The 18,096-nt window shown below is 42.4% G+C and overlaps 1 protein-coding gene across 1 annotated transcript in view; it reads right to left on the minus strand.

Annotated features, from left to right (window-relative positions):
• LOC311225271 (neurobeachin-like) overlaps positions 1-18,096 on the minus strand; it is a gene marked incomplete at its 5' end in the record, with an annotated part of 544,672 nt that overhangs the window by 77,169 nt on the left and 449,407 nt on the right. The window contains 2 exon segments of the mRNA XM_084310493.1: positions 2,243-2,275; positions 6,260-6,406. Coding sequence (XP_084166619.1) covers positions 2,243-2,275; positions 6,260-6,406 — 180 coding nt within the window.

The following is an 18,096-nucleotide window of genomic DNA, read 5'->3' on the forward strand; positions in this document are numbered from 1 at the left end:
AGCCTAAATGGGCTTGTCACTCTCACATCAGATTCTCAGCCAACGTAAGCACGTGTGATGTGAATTATGCTTTGCACGATGACTGCCTGAAAGCCATCAAAGACGCCTAAAACGTCACCATCCCTACACTTATTCTGATGTCACATGGTCTCGCAGATTTTCCAACGGACTCCTGGGAAGGAATTTGCCAGGATGCTCCGATGAAGATTTTCCATGGACACAGTGAACTTGAGTCTGTCTGGCCTCGGAATGTTTGCGTGAGCTTTTACGTCCAAATGAGCTTCGTTTTGAAGTACAGCAACAATCTCTGAAGTGGAGGCTATACAGTCTTATTCCCTGAAAGTTGTCCCGGCTGCAGTTACAGTAACTTTTCCATATTTCCTGACTGACTGCGGCTGTCATAGTGTGACGTCACAGATACAGGGGCGGGGCAACTCTGCTCTCTCTCTCTCTCTCTCTCTCTCTCTCTCTCTCTCTCTCTCCTCTCTCTCTCTCTCTCTCTCTCTCTCTCTCTCTCTCTCTCTCTCTCTCTCTCTCTCTCTCTCTCTCTCTCTCTCTCTCTCTCTCTCTCTCTCTCTCTCTCTCTTCTCTCTCTCTCTCTCTCTCTCTCTCAATCAGGCTATGGGAAATGGCAGTACATGTTAATTTATAGATATCAAGGCTGGGCTGGTTCAGTATGAAACTATATCCTAAAACGTAAATAACACAAAGAAGTGTTGGCAGAAATTATTATACCTATACACAACTATCAATATGTTCAAGTGAAATATTGATCAAGTCAAAAGTTATTTTCTGTGTGCCATTTCAAACATAACTACCAAACTAGTCCAAAAAGAAAACAAACAAAAAACATTCCCAAAAAGGACACATTTTTCACGTGCAAAAAAAAAAAAAAAAAAAGGAGTCCCAAATGGCCTTTCACTGTGACAGAGAGAAACCACTGCTCCATTTGCTGCTTGATAATCCTTGTGATTGGAACAAGGGAGTGTTTCTGGAATTCATGAGTGCTGCCAAAGGCAGGATGACTATTATATCATTATATCCAGTAAAAAAAAAAAAAAAAAATAGCATCGTTGCATTTGTATGAGGCACAAGTAAAAGGGCAGCTCTCTTGACCGGGGGAATAGTGCACACTTCACGTCGTATTCCGAACCCAAGTGAACTCTGGTTCACTTCCCCTTTAAAGACCATAGCAATTACTTACTTACGCACACGCACGCACGCAAACACACGCAAAGACACGCACACACAACACACACACACACCACACACACACACACACACACACACACACACACACACACACACACACACACACACACACACACACACACACACACACACACACACACACACACACACACACACACCTGGAGCTTGATGCAGTAATAGAAGGGAAGGGTGCTTTGGGCAACAGCACTCCTCTTGGCAGAGAGCTACACTGCAGACTCTGGACTGTGTCAGACAAATAAGGCATTAGAGCTAAGCCGAGATACTGGATAAAAATAGAAAATAGTAATGATCACAATAAATCTAAGGTCTAACATTAAATGACCCCTTTCCACAGCTGGCGGGGACCTATTCATCTCTTAATGAAGGTCCAGCGTGCGGAGAGAGTGAGTATCGGGCGAGTTTAATTGCAACGTAATTAATTAGATGTCTGCTCTATACGGTACCCTCACATCCAGGTATACTCACTCTGCCTCGGATGGAAAATACACTTTTCACACGGTGCCTGCCAACAACATACAGGTCTACTCGCCAGGTTAACTATATAAAGACTAAGGAATTCTCGGGGGCGAAAAAGGGAGACCGTTTCAATGCCATTATTTAAGCCGTTGATTTATTTCCCCAACAAGTCAAACCTTATGGAATGGCTGGTATTAACTCCATGGCCCCCATGACCATTTTGAGAGAGCACGATAAACTGACACACTGTCTAGAGGTCACAGTCAGTATTATCTGTGTGGAATTATACATATTTGTATAAGGGGATGATTCAAAATAACTTCTCACTGATTATCTGACACATTGGTAGTTTTTCCATAGATTAAAAAACAATCCCCTTTAATCGGCAGCATCGAGACATTGTGATTGACAGATTCTTTCTCTCGGGTTAGTATTGATTGTTTCCTGCTAGTATTAATCATTGATTTCACAATTATTATTATTTCTTATACAAATTGTGACACATCTAGATTGATCATCCTACTGGTTGTTAGTTTAACTCGGGAAGACTTGCCTCTGGAGACAAACACTCGCGGGCGGAACGGCACTGAGGATATGCAACACAAGACAGGAAAGATCACTTATCAAACAAAAACAACCACAGGGAATATTGTCCAGATGAAAGGGAGGGGAGACAGAATGATGGACTGTAACCGTATACTCAACCTGGTCCGCTTGGTGCAAAAATGCGTTATTGTTGTATGATACCGTGCATTGTCTCAAAAGGGATATGTTAAAATACATTAACTCAATCAGCGTCGGAGCGATATGCGTGATGTGGGGTTAAAAGGCCAACGCTTTAAAGTATAGGAATACGTGGCGGTGTTTGCAGGGCTATAACTATATTCTATATTCTAGCTATGGATACAATACTATGGCTCATTTGACATAGAGTATCTATTGTTCAATATGTAAAAGAAAGAAAAAAAATCAGCCATACATTCCCGTTTTATACCGTGGTGAATATGGTTTTAGAGCGGTCTAGGGTAATTCCTGGGAGGCTGGTTATAGCCTGCAACGTGTATTATACTAAATCCATTGGCGTTTCGTCCCTACACACGGTACAATTAAAAAATCAAATGCATATGATAGGTATTATGTTCCATCATGATGCATGAAAGGGTGGGGTCCGTTTTTTTATGCTTTGATCGTCACCAACGGAATACGTTGTGGACTAACGTTACACACAGAGGTTGTGATCGGGTTGAAGGCATGCTTTGATCAACGCAAGATTGATATCATATAGCCCTTACCTTGACTAGGATGTAGCCCAAAAATAATACTCCAATTATCTGATTGCGAGTCCCAGTAGTGGTGTCGATCGTGTCGCCAACATAATCCGCCACACATAATCCATCTGGAGCATTTGACGCTTCTCAATCCAATCGTTATAACCGCTTCCCTTGCCCGACAAGGAAAAATCAGACCGGACACATTAGATCGACGTACAGCCCAGGATACAAGGTTTTTAAAGGGTGCTCGATACTCGGGAGGATGCGGCCGGTATTGCACTTTGGTGATCCCAGGATGATCCCCGATGTTAACCCCGACGTCCGTGTGCCTGTAATGAATGGAAATATCGAATAAAAGAAATAACGATGAAAACCTGACTATACTCGGGTCTGGCGCTGAACGTTCGGCGAGTTAACCCGACTATCATCGAAGATCCAAAGTGTTAAAAGCCCAATCGACGATCCAAACGTAAACAATAGCCCCACCGCCAAAACATAAGAAATGAGAATAGTTTTCATTCTGTACTTGATTGACTGAGTTCTTGATACAACGCAGCACTACGCAACAGGTATGAGTTTTGACATTGGATTTACGGTATTTTGTGGGTGGAAAAGGTTTGTTTACGTTGGTAATGTTTGTAAACTAACACAGATCTATATTCTGATGTACAAGGGGTTAGGGAAGTTCCAAAAGCATACCGTAAAACTTCAATTAATAGCCAGGCTTTTATTTGCTTTAATCACTGAACTCAACCGGCCTACATTTAGGACCGGCCTCTATATGGGACAAGCTTTAATTCCTTTCGCACAAAACTCTTGCTCAACAAAGATGGGAGACTATAAAATAGGGTTGCCACTGTGATGTGGAATTTCTCCATGATTAATAAACTCATGACAACACCGGTATTACCGGTGATACCGGACATTTTACAAACGACGCTCAATATCTGTAGAGCGCTAAATGGGTTTTATTAAAAAATATATATATTATTGAAATAAATAGTAATTATGGGGAAATAATGTACTCGATGGATGCCTGCAAACAGAGTAACACTGGTATTACCGACTACCATGGCAAGCCTACTATAAAATTGTTTATTTAACCAGTATGAACCTTACTTTTACTATAAGAAAGAACATATCTCTTCGAATCATTATTTCATCTTACTCTGAGAGACAGCGCTAGTAAATGTAGAGAGAAATTAGACTTGGCTTTCAGTTGCCTCTCGCTGTCCAGTTAAGCACTAGACAGCGCCCAACCACACGCAATGTGAAAGCAAATAAAAATAAATAAAATAAACTGCTTCGCAGGGTCAATGGCAATCAGATAAACAATTAATGTAGACTCGGCTTCTAATTGAGACTGGCCTTTATTTGTCAAAACATGTACCCGTCCAGTAAAAGGGACAGGCATCTATATGGGACTCAGCTTTTAATTGAAGTTGTATCTTCCATTTACAGACCAAAGGCTTTAAGAATGTATTGAATGTAACCCATAGTGATGAGGTCAACAGCAAACACAGATTGGGTCTTTAACAAAACACATACAGGTCTGTTAAAACAATGTACGAATTTGCCTTATTCACATTGCCGCCATCTTCCATCAAGATGAGGCTGGGGTGTGAGGACCATGAGAACTGCATTGACTCCTATGTTATGACTGCTACAGATTTTTATAAAGAAATAACTATTCTAGCATCAGAATTATTAGAATGGCAAGTGGAAATAGCATAACTGTTCCGACATGACAAAAAAGAATGTAAGCAGCATTATTTACTTTAGTCGGTATTTACTTAAGTCGTTATTTATTTTAGTCGTTATTAATGAATTTGAATGAGCAGGTCAGTAATTCACTCCCATACATTTCAAAATACGAAAACTACAGTGGGGTAATAATAATCTGAGTCAGGTAGTCAAGAGTCTGTAATTACATCAGTGTAAATGTAGTTTTGACTTATATATTGTTCTTGAAGTGGTGTTCTTGTTAACATTGAAATGAATGAGCACTTCCGCATGCAAAAAAGGAGGTAGGGACCGCACTCGGAATATCGTTGTTTAAATTTTCAAGTTGTTAAAGGACACAAAACGTTTTCAGCCATCCGGCCTTCATCAGTGTCACTTCAGTGTCACTTCCGCATTTTACCACCCAATCAACCAATATGGCAAAACACACGTGTGTCATTTTTAACACGTTTCTAACACACCTGCATTTGGCGCGTGGCGGGTGTAATATCAAGCCCTGCCTGTATGTGTTTAGCTCTTTCAGGTGTACAGTCTCACACATAAGATTATCATTTTGAGAACTGAACATTCCAATGGTAATCTCACAACGGCTATACTGACCATTGAAAGCTATGGAATTCTAAAGAACCCCTTTCCAAAGATCTTAAATCCTTAAAGGAAAACTCCAACATTTTGGGAAATTATCTTATTTGCCATCTACCCTGGAGTTAGACAAGAAGATACATACCTTTTTTCTTCTCTGTGCATGCAGTAGGAGTAGGAAGACGCGCACCGTTAGCCTAGCTTAGCGTCAGTCACTGGAAGTAGGTTCCTCCATTAGCCTAGTTCCCAACGTCTTCCTACTCCTACTGCATGCACAGAGAAGAAGGTATGTATCTTCTTGTCTAACTCCAGGGTAGATGGCAAATAAGCTAATTTCCCAAAATGTTGGAGTTTTCCTTTAAATTTGCAACACTTCCTTTTTGAGAGTGTATGTAATACTGCCAGGCCTCCTTTGTCAAAGCAACTTGAAGAACATCTCTACTGGACTAACTTGTTTATATATGTATATATAAATAATAATACACTACTACTACTACTACGAATACATGTTTTATTCTTTGTTATGCATTAAAAAATTCAAGCCGTTTTTTGTACTGTTGACAAAAAAAGCAAAGTACTTATATTATTTGATAGGACATATTTACAAGTATATATATATAATATACAAGTTTTGTATATTGTATATTTTGTATAATGTTTGGTCTTTATTCTTTTTACTTTTTACTGTATGAAGCACGATCTCAGGAGGCTCATACATAACCAAGCATTGCACTGTAATGTACATGTACATTATATGTGACAAATAAAACAAAACTTGAAACTTGAAACATATACTGTATAACCTCTTTCTCAAATACAGCCCTTTACTCACTGACAACCCACTAAATATCCCACTGCATGGACACAGGGAACAGAGCCGTGGTGAGCGTTCAGACAGTGGCTGCAGCAGCAGAGGGGCAGAGGTCCTGTGGATGAGAGGTGTACGGTCGGTGTACGTGAGGGTGCTGACTCACCACCCAGGCTGTCCATCTCCTTCTCCTGGAGCAGGCTGACAGCGTCATCGTCTCCCTCCAGCATCAGCTCCGTCTCCGGGTTCTGATTGGCCACCGCCTGGCTACGGAAAGCCTTCTTCGACTTAACCACCTCCTCTTCCTCCGTGCCTGCGAGGGTGGATATGGGGAAGTGTGTACAGTCAAGACTTCTAAATACCTCACCCTGAACGTTAAAGGCCAGATCCATATCAGTATTGTACGATAAGGAAAATAAAATGCTTTCTTGTGTCATACCACTGCACACACTGAAGGGAATCTGGTTTTGATCGGCTTTGCAAAACACGTACCATAACATCTGGCAAGCTATGAGAGGTAGAATTACGGCGCAGAGAATCTCTACATGAAACGGGCGATGATAAATGAGTTGATATAAGGTGTTCACTCATAACACTGCACACTGCTGTAGAGGATTTATTAAAGGAATACACAGACATTTTGGCCAGTAATCTCTTTGATCAACTCACCATTATGAGATGAGAAGATCAGCGTTAGTATCATTCTTGTGCTTCCAGTATTTACTGTGCTACGGCGCATGCTAACACTTTATCACACTGTACCTGTTTAGTGCTCGGTACAAAAGAGCTTAGCTGCTAAAGGTCTCTTTCAGACACAACGCGACCACGGGCCACGGCACCACTGCACTCTGAAATCCATTATTCCTGAACATTGGGTTCTGTGCCGTCAGATGCGGCGAGCACGGCTCAAATCTCGTTTGCGTGAGAAAGGGCCCATAGCAGTTCCCAGAAACATTTGTCAGCTACCTAGCTAGCGTAAACAAACCTGGACAAGTCTCGTGGGACAGAGCCATACCATTCTGTTGCTAAGCAACCTCTCGCATGTGAGTGACGAGGTTAACCTTTGTATCGCAAAACACGATTAACCATCCCAGTTCGAAGTTACAACAAAGTGTATCATCTCACTTTTGGTATTATGCTAAGGCGGCTAAGCTAGCTTGTACTGACCACTTAGGCCTACAGTGTGCTGCTAAAGCACATGCACCGCACCGGAGTAAATACTGGACGCACAGGGATGAAAGCAATGGCAAACTTGTCTCAAAATAACGAGTTGAACAAAGAAATGATTTGCCAAAAAAGTCAGTGTATTCCTTTAAGTAGGCTTTTGGAATGTCAGCACATCTGTTTCCTGTGGTTGAACATCAGAACTTTTGTTTTGAGAGGTTTGAAGGTCAACAATGAAACTATATTTGTGTTTTGAAAGACCAACATCATTGTGTATGTGTGCGTGTGCGCGCACGTGTGGGGGGGGGGGGGGGGGGGGGGGGGGTGTATATCTTCAGCTCATAGTCAATTAGTCAATATCATATGCCGCTTTCCGAGACCTGACACAAGTTATATTGACCAGACAGCACAATTAAGAGACTGCTTATACCAGTGCTTTATCATACGGCCGTAGCGGAATGTCAGCTCAATCATTTCAAAAGACGAGTCAATACATCTCGCGAAAACAAAGAGGGCTCCAAATATCCATCCATCAGCCAAGTATACCCGCTCAGCTCCAACGTGTGCCCGCCCAGGTAGCCACACGTGACGCGTTCGCCGCGGCTGCGTGTCTATGCGGATTTGTCTTCCTATAAGGTAATCTCGGCGAGAAACTAGAGCAGAAACTCTGTGTAAAGAAAAGCAGAACACGTATCAAGGAATGGGAGGTGGCTGACACTCGTCTGACACGTTTCCGTTCAGCACAGCTCTTAATATGCCACTGCCTCCCCCGAGAAGCATGTACCTTGTCTCGAAGAGGTCACATTTGACTGTTGTCAACACAGCTACCGTGGAGAGGAAAAGAGGGAAAGAAAGAAAAAAGAGAAAAAGTCCGCTCCCTGTTCTGTCTCATATCTGGAGGGCTACTTTCATCAGGCAGAGGGAGGGAGGGACGGAGTCTCGTCATGCCTCTTCGTGAATGATTTCTGCGTAGCGTTAAGAGGCAAAGAGCCAGCCGGTGGTCACGGATCAAAGCAGACCGAGAGTAACTTAAAACTGTAATTCTGTAAACTGTCATTAGGCTCCGAGCAAATGAGGGAGAGTGGAGTGGGAACAGAGGAGCTGATGCTCTGATTGGCTAGATTGAGCAGGGAGAGCATGTGTGTGTGTGTGTGTGTGTGTGTGTGTGTGTGTGTGTGTGTGTGTGTGTGTGTGTGTGTGTGTGTGTGTGTGTGGTGTGTGGTGTGTGTGTGTGTGTGTGTGTGAGAGAGAGAGTGTGTGTGTGTGTGTGTGTGTGGGGGGCGGGGGCAGACTAAATAAACCACGCTGATTTCCTACAGGCAAATGACCAACATCAATAAAAAAGGACACAGGGGGTACCGGGGGCTTGTGGCGGGGATCAGCCGAGCCGACCGCTTTACCCACAATGCAATTTAGCTATCACAGAAAGAATGTAATATGGCTATAAATAATGAGAAATGAAGAGCTACGACAGGAAGGAGAGAATGTGCTGACATGAAAGCCTCTCTTCATGTGACTGATGGCCGTTGTCTCAGAGATGTTCTCGCATCAGAACGCGGCCATGGAATGGATGCCCATTTGTCAATATTAAGGACTGTGCGGTGCAGAGGTGTCGGGGCAGACTCGTTAGAAACCTTTTAAATTGTTCACCTTGCCCACGCTAACGGCGAAATAAGAAAGGAGAATGGGTCCTGTTCATATCTGCCATAACTCATGTCTGAATGACCCGAGAGAAGAACTGTAGACCTATTAAGAGCACAGTGGGACATGCTACGTGCACCGTCTGCAAGGGTTAAATCTCTTCAAACCTCTTTTCTCATCACACAATGTGCTAGTTAGTGTATGTGTTACCCTGAAACATAGAGAAAATCCAGTAACAATATTCAGTATATACAGTGTGATTCTCCTGGACGCAAACATCCTAGTGACTTCATCCTATTCTGTGAACATGCTATGTCTACAGATGTAGCACTACAGCTTGTAAACAACTCGGCATATGCATGGATATGAGACGATTGGTGATGCGGTCAAGGATGATGAATAGGCAAAAGTCCACCGCTCTAGGGCGGCTGGGTGGCGCAGAGTTCAAGGCGCTCGTCACCAACGCAGGATATACTGGTATCGAGCCCAGCTCTCTGCGTTGCTTCCGGCTTGGCCGGCCGTCATACTAACACAATTGGCAGTGTTAGAGGGTGGGAAAGCCGGTGGGTGGGTCCTGGTCGTTGTAGACAGCGACTCCTACAGTTCGGTCAGGGCACCTGCTCAGCGAGGAAAGGATCTAAGGGAGGTAGTGTGATCCTTCCACACGTTACACTCTCTCAGTGAGAGTCCGCGCTGCCAGGTGAAAAGAAGCGGTTGATTGGCTACACATGTGTCGGAGGAAGCATGTTATAGCCTCCACTCTCCCAGACCGACTGTAGGGGGTAGGTGCGCAACGACCAGGAAGGGGATTGGGAATTGGCATAACGACTAACATTGGGATGGGAGAAAAAAAAAAAGGAGAAAAAAAATAAAATAGAAATAAATAAATAAATAAATAAATAAAGTCCACCGCTCTACGACTCCTACCTTGACATCACAATGTCATCGCGACGCGACCAATCAAAGTGAAGCTGTTGCAGATATTTCACATTACATTTTTTGTGATGAATACAATTTGACAGAATGAAACAATTGCCCCATTTTAAACCAGTTGGCATGACATTTACATTTACATTTAGTCATTTAGCTGACGCTTTTATCCAAAGCGACTTACAAGTTCTGTACGACAAGACAGCAAGAAGGGTACAACTCTATCAGCTGAGTAACAATGTTTATCAAAGTGTTGCGTGTTACAGTGTAGGTTAGTTTATTAGGACAAGTGCATGACAGTAATGTTAGTCAGGGTTAGATTTTTTTTTTTTTTTTTTTATTATTTTTTATCATTTCAGATAATGGTTGAAGAAGTGAGTCTTTAGTCGACGGCGAAAGATTGGACGGGATTCGGCTGTCCTAACTGGGATGGGTAGTTCATTCCACCATTGTGGGGCAAGGACTGAGAATAGGCGGCTTCTCTTTGTATATACTGTACACACACACACACACACACACACACACACACACACACACACACACACACACACACACGCACACACACACACACGCACACGCACACGCACACACACACACACAGAGTCCCTTGACCTCCCTGCCAAAATCCAGAAACTGTGGACGCTAGAGGGTGGGGAATCCTTTGTGGACTGACCAACCAACCAACCAACATAGAGCTGCTGATTGCAGCTAATGAAAAAGGGGTCAATCTTCTTAGCGGTATGTCCTTTTAATGCAGTAGGGGAACCTATTACACAGACATTCCCGGCTAGAAGCCTTCTTCAATGTGGGAGGTTTATAATGGTACCCATTTAACTTCCTTAGTTTAAACAATATTTTTAACTTTAAAACATGTCTTGTTCTGTAATGTTTCAAAACACTAAACCACTGAAAATAAGAAAAGTTATACAATACAATTTGAATGCATCCTACAAATGTACAGTACAAGGAAGCGAATGACCACAATTTGCCACATATAAGCCTGGACTGCTACCGTGGGAAAAAAAGCACTATTTGACTATCTGAGGTCATTGTGGGGGCGGGGCCTAACCTGAGGTGTCCATGTGTTTCCCCTCATACGAGCTGGGGGCTGTGAGGGGAACCATGTGCTGGTGTTATGTGGCGGACGGCGTGCTACGAGAGGACGGCTTCCCCCACGGACCCATGCACACTTTGTTTGACATTTACATTTGTTTAGCATTAGTTCTTGTCTGGAGTACCGTTCATGCCTGCTGTGTATGTTAAAATTAAAACCCTGAAGGCCGAAGAAGGGTGGCATCCCACACAGTGAGGGCCGCTCGCCGACTGGTACAGTCAGCAAGAGAGCAAGAGAGAGGGCTTCCCAGCAACGGTACGCTCTGCTCTGGATGTTATAACCTCAAAGTCAAATAAAGACTGTTTGTTTATAACTGAACCCAGTCAGCCTGGCTTGGCCGAGGAGCTGAACAAAGCAGCGCTGGTCTGTGACACAGAGGTGCAGCAGGCCTGGGGTGACACAACTTCACTAACACTTTGAGCTATAAGAGGATAAGACTTTCGGCTAGTAAAACAAAGATTATAGTGCGCTCTGTAGAGGCAAACTATGAAGAAAATCTTTTTACCAAGATAAAGGTATATACTATAGAGCAGTGGTTCCCAAAGTGGGGGTCGCGAGATGATTAAAAAAAGAAAAATAATAATAATAATAGGGGTGATCGAGCCTTCGAGGTGACGGCACCAAGGCTCTGGAACGCTCTCCCCCTGGACCTGCGAACTGCCCCCTCTGAAAACTCTTTTAAAAAACAACTAAAAACACATTTGTTTAGACAGGCCTTTGGTCATACATAGGCACTCTTTTTTGTCCTCACTGTTCCTATAGTTTTGTTTTTTTAATTAGTGACTGATGATTTTATCTAAATTCTTTTATTCTACTTTTTTATCTGGTTTCACTGTTTTTTTTTAACTGCTGTCTGTTGTTGTTGTCATTTATTTCTGATTTAGTTTTTGTTTTGTTTTTATATACTAAGCTGTAGTGTAAAGCACCCTGTGCATTTGTGCTGTGAAGGGTGCTATATAAATAAAAGGCATTCATTCATCATTTGGCATAAGATATTGATGGCTAGTGCATTTGTTTGGCTATTGTGTCACAAAGTAAATAAACTCCCTTTGAAATGGTGACCGATGTGTCATTTATGTTTAATGTAGACCTTTTTATTTGTATGTCAGCTCTTTGTCTGCCAGAGTGGAGTGGACTCAACCTTGATGACTTGGACTCGGACTAGCGTAATGGGGACTTGATTTGGGCTCTTCTTTGGTGACTTGGACTTGGCCTCTAGACTCGACTTGGACTCGAGATTTAGTGACTCGACTACAACACTGATACAAGTACTGTATATTTCCTGCGGTTGATGATACGCAGGCATTGGCCATATTCACACGGCGGCCATTTTACTCTTATATCATGCTCAGGTTGGGATTAATTTCCACCTTCTTTCCTGCCTTGGGAAATTAATCCCAACCTGAGCATGATATAAGAGTAAAATGGCCGCCGTGTGAATATGGCCAATGCCTGCGTATCATCAACCGCAGGAAATAGTCCAATGTACAATTTTGTTTGTTTGTTCAGTGTCTCCCCCCCCCCCCTCAATGTACAGTTTTGCTTGTTTATACAGTGTGCCCCCCCCCCAACCACCTCCAATGTAAATTACCCAGTATGGTTGTCAATATCCCAATGTACCCAACCCCCCCCACCCAACCTCCTCCAATGTACAGTTTCTACGTCAAATGTATATACTCCCTTTTCTTGACTCCTTCTGTATCACAAACAGTACTGTATTTGCAAATCTGGTATGTCATAAATGTATAGATGTAGCAGTACTGACTATCTGTATGTCATGTATGTCATATATGTCCTGATGAATTGAAAATGGGGGACCCTGATGTAAACAAGACGAAAGTCTTTCTCTGGTCTGCATCCCCTTAACAATTGTGTGTATTGAGCTGTACTGTATTGTACCCATTCTGCAATCTGTTAATAAAGTTTTCAATCAATCAATCAATCAATCATGTAAGAGCAAAATGGCCACCGTGCGATAGGGCTGAGCCCAAACGTTCGGACCTTTGTTCGTTATGTTGGCATTCGAATTCTAAATCAACATTCGAATTTTTTATAAAAAGATTTAATAAAAATGTATTCTTTTTTATTTTTTACATGTCTATTCATTCTGTTTAAACCAATGGGGTTTTTCTTCACAGTTGCAGATAACGATTAGGCTACACTAATATTATAGTATTAAAAACTGATGAGTTATATTCATTAAAGAAAGTTGATTTAATAAAATAAAAAAATATAAATTTAATCACATTAATCACTTATTCAAATTGAGGATTTAGTTTGAGGATATTTATAAAAAAAAAAAACCCTGACGAAGTTCGAATCCCAAAAACAGGCTTCAGGGACAGCCTTACGATCAGTTGTGCCATTTTCCTCAAGAGTGGAAGAGTGATGAAGTGGTTGCATGGGTTTCATGATCTGGTCAAATAAACCTTATGTTTTAAGAGACAGGGGCCCGCAAACTGGAAATATTTCGGTGTTCGGTAGTTTTACTAGTCAATGTGGAATAGATAAGACTTAAGAAGCTTTATAAAAAAAGAAAACTCTTGAATCAACTATATTATTATTGTCAAGGGGGCCGTGTTTTATATATTGCAAGAATGCTGCAGTGTTTTGTGGCAGGGAGCCTTTCATTTTTATAGTCTCAGTAGAGTCAGGGAGCATGTGTTTCTGGAGGCCTCCAGTGTACACCAGCCTGCCTCCACGACTCCTTAACCCTTTCACTACCACACTACATAAGGTTAACCCTTTCACTACCACACTACAGACGGTTAACCATCTGTAGTGTGGTAGTGAAAGGGTTAACCTTCTGTAGTGTGGTTATGAAAGGGTTAACCCTTTGTCGTGTGGCAGTGAAAGGGTTAACATTCTGCATTATCGCAGTGAAAGGGTTAACCCTTTGTCGTGTGGCAGTGAAAGGGTTAACATTCTGCATTATCGCAGTGAAAGGGTTAACCCTTTGGTAGTGTGGTAGTGAAAGGGTTAAGAAGAAAAAACTATGACATGATGTTTTACTTAAGACTCAGACTCACTCACTATGTGGATTACATTTTTTATAGGAAGAAGCTGATTGCGTAAATACTGTTTTTTTTGCGTAATTCAACTCACACACAACTATAAATGTAAAGAAAATACTACTTTTCGAGTTCCTCTGCCACTTTTGCGGTGTGATGCAAGATATAAATATGTTCTGTAAAAGAGCAGAGTCTTGCACAACGCCATTTCGATGTTTAAACTTGTTTCTTTTAAATTTGTCAACCAAACACTGTGGATCCGACAGCATTTGGCAGAGCCAGATAGAAATTGAAATAGGAGAAAGTTGTAATGCCTGTATTTCAGTACCGTTCCCCTTCGCCCCTCCCACGGCTCTGAGTAGGCTCTGGCTCAGCATCCAACTGGGTGAAAAGTTGAAGAATCAGTCAGATCCGATCCAAATTAAAACCATCACGTCCAACCTGATGATCATTCTAATGTGCATTACACTGCCTCTATACAAAGTTTCATATTATTTCTTCTGTTTCCAAGACCTTTTTTTTCTTCTTTTTTTCTATCAGTTACAGATCCCGCTGCTCTGTGGGTTCCACATTCCACGCGGCTAGAAAAAGAACAGTCCAATGGATTACATTACAGCTGGGGAGATGCAACCCTGCCCTCTGTGTCATTACTTTTATTTACTGCGTATTCGCAGATAAAATTACGGGGGGGGGGGGGGGGGATAATGACAGCTCTGCACTTCCCGTGATGAAAGGCAGCATCCATTTTGCAGTGTGGCTCTTTCGAGACCGTTAGAAAAAAGTAAACATTCAAACTTTGATGTCGGAGCGTTTATACGGTGCAGACGCCCCCCTCGGAGAGTAATCTTTATTCAATATCCTGGCTGAGCCGGTGCGTGTCTACTGTGCCGCTGGAGGTTAAAAACAACCCCGTCTTCTTCCCATCAAAACATTAACGGTCAAATAATCGCCACATCTGGACCTGGACAATGATGTAACATTGAATAGTTCACTTGAGGAGTTTATAAACAGCGGAGGCTAGTAGTAGTAGTAGTAGTACCGGCTCCGTTTCCAATTGTGATCGTTATCAGTCACACTGACTTGGCGAGACACATATTGTTTGCTTTACATACTGATAGGGAAGAGGTTGTGTTAGCTTTTCATACTGATAGGGAAGGGGTCGTGTTAGCTTTACATACTGATAGGGAAGGGGTCGTGTTAGCTTTACATACTGATAGGGAAGAGGTCGTGTTAGCTTTACATACTGATAGGGAAGAGGTCGTGTTAGCTTTACATACTGATAGGGAAGAGGTTGTGGTCATGTTAGCTTTACATACTGATAGGGAAGAGGTTGTGGTCATGTTAGCTTTACATACTGATAGGGAAGAGGTTGTGTTAGCTTTACATACTGATAGGGAAGAGGTTGTGTTAGCTTTACATACTGATAGGGAAGAGGTTGTGTTAGCTTTACATACTGATAGGGAAGAGGTCGTGTTAGCTTTACATACTGATAGGGAAGAGGTTGTGGTCATGTTAGCTTTACATACTGATAGGGAAGAGGTTGTGGTCATGTTAGCTTTATGATAAAACCTTCGTTACCTCTTTACCACGACCATCAAGCCAGTTGTGTGCTGTGGAATACCAAGTCTTGCCAGACCACATTTTTGCGAAAACAACATTGAAAAAGGTACACAGGTTGGAATTAGAGCATTATAAAGTATATTCATATTCAGAATTAGAAAATCGGACAACCCCCCAAATAAGCCATCGCAACTTCCCCCTGAAAACGTCCCATTTATTTTTGGTATTAAAAAGCTCATTCAAGGTCGACAACAACACAAGCCCCTTCTCCTTCACAATCAACACATCCTAAAGATTCAAGGGTTATAGTGTAATATTACCGCGCGGCACATGATGGGGTGGTGTCGTCTAGTCTACCCCCCTGTTGTTATGTGGGAGCCGTACAGATCTCCGTGCCAGGCACTATGGAGTAAGAGCAGCCAGGGGTCTGAGAGGAGCATGCTCACCTGAGACGAGACAGCAAGGACACCTGGAGGTAAAACACCCCGTTAAACACTTGGATCAATATTAACGTGACTTCCATTTCATGCTTGCCCAATTCCAATCAGCTAACAATATACTCTGATAGGGGTCCCTGCCTGGCCCTAACAGGGTAGGTTATTACTGGCAGAGGGCAGAGACAGAATGCGCTAGCTAAGCTGTCAATGCTGCTAATAGACAGAGAGGCAGAGTTTAACCTCAGCTTCACGTGTGGACACACACACTCGCACACACACACACACACACACACACACACACACACACACACACACACACACACACACACACACACACACACACACACACACACACACACACATAGAGTATGGGCACGCATATACAGACAGCTAGATTTGCTATTCTTATTTGTTGCTGCTATTTTAAATTGGTACGCTACTATTTTAAATAGTTTATTTTTATTTTTATATAGTTTTCACTGTTCTTATTGTCTGTACTACAGTGTTGATGTTGCTTCTAGGAGTCCAAGGAGCCAAGAGACAATAATTCCACCACTCTACTGTGAAAGGCCAGGGATGTGACTAATAAACTTGAAACTTGACACTTAAAATAATGAACATGAAGACCCCTCACTGAAATGTTATTTGTGATGAAAAAAAAGAAAAAGGAACGACTTGCTTGACAATCAATTATTATTATTATTATTTTTAAACTTCTCCCAGGTGAGGTAGTTAAGACTTGACTTCTCCAGTGTGTTTACTACACCGAGCAGTAGAATTCTACGTCTCTCTAAATCTTACTGAAGTCTGCCCTCCAGAGCACATATTGGCCATATCCTGCTGTCAAAATGAGGGGCTCTCTGCATTCAATGTGGACACTGGAAAACTCACTGCTCCACCGATAGGCCCACGTTGTTAGAAAACTGTATTAATTACTCTTTTTTAACGACTGAAACAGAACCTCACCCCTCCCCGCTCCTCCAAATGACTATGCAGTCGACGAAAACTGTGTTCAATAGAATCCCTGTCAAATATCAGCGAATAAAAGTTTGGAGACTCTCACTAATAGATATATAACCTCTGACCCGCTACACCGGGTTATCAACCAATGGCAGGTCTTTTCTTTAATACCATACCTCATCATAATTACAAGTGAACATCCACGGAAACACAAACTGTCAAGGTAGGCTTAGAACAAAACAGCCAGCTGTCACTGCCAGGAGAATGTATTGAAGCTAAAAAACAACAAAAAAACAAACAACATTCCTCTCATTTCATCTTGTGAAAAATCGCCTGCGCCTCTCTATCAACATGGAAAGCTGCCAGAAAGAACAAGCCAGAGAGCGCTCCTCACCTCTCTGGGAGAGAGTTGGAGGGATACCTGACCACAGGCAATCTCTTTCACATGACAAGCTTATGTATTATTCCGCTCATTAGAACGGCCGGGAAAGGCTGCAAGACTTCAACAAGTCCTCAAGTCGACTCCATCGAGACGCCACTGACAATTAGTGGGAACCAGAAAGATATAGGGGTTGGTTTGGTGGAGGCCAAAGCTCTCCACCGCGCACTCTCGGCATCACTGGTTCGACTCCAGCTGGTAATCTCGCTCTCGCTCTCACTCTCCCTCTCCCGCCCCCCCTCTCTCTCTCTCTCTCTCTCCCCCCCAGCCTCTCTCTCTCTCTCTCCCTCCCATCTTACTCTTATGCCCCTCTGTATGCTATTACGTTAAATAAATCGTCAGAGATGCCATGAAAAATAGCTTTCAAAAAGACAATCTGAAATGAATGAATGAAGTTAATATAGAAAAGAATAACCTCTGGCGGTGTCTTGACTATTTATAGCACCTATTTTTCCGATCCTCACATCTTAGGTTTCCAGTCCACTCCCATGAAAAACATTGTTTATGGTGAGAAGATTGAAAATTGAAAAACAAACAATACGGACAAAACCTAAAATATAATACAGACAGACAACCCATAGAGGCACCATTGCTATTTATACGAATTGTTTCTCAGAATCCTAACAGCTTACGTATCCATTCCTACACAAACAACCCCGACATTTGCTTATGGTGAAAAAATACAACACCACAGGGAAATATAAAGCAGACGGTGCAATAATTGCGTGTGCATACCTCATACAGATC

This window comes from Notolepis coatsorum (assembly GCF_963971535.1).
Source record: "Notolepis coatsorum genome assembly, chromosome: 1".
Lineage (NCBI taxonomy): Eukaryota > Metazoa > Chordata > Actinopteri > Aulopiformes > Paralepididae > Notolepis > Notolepis coatsorum.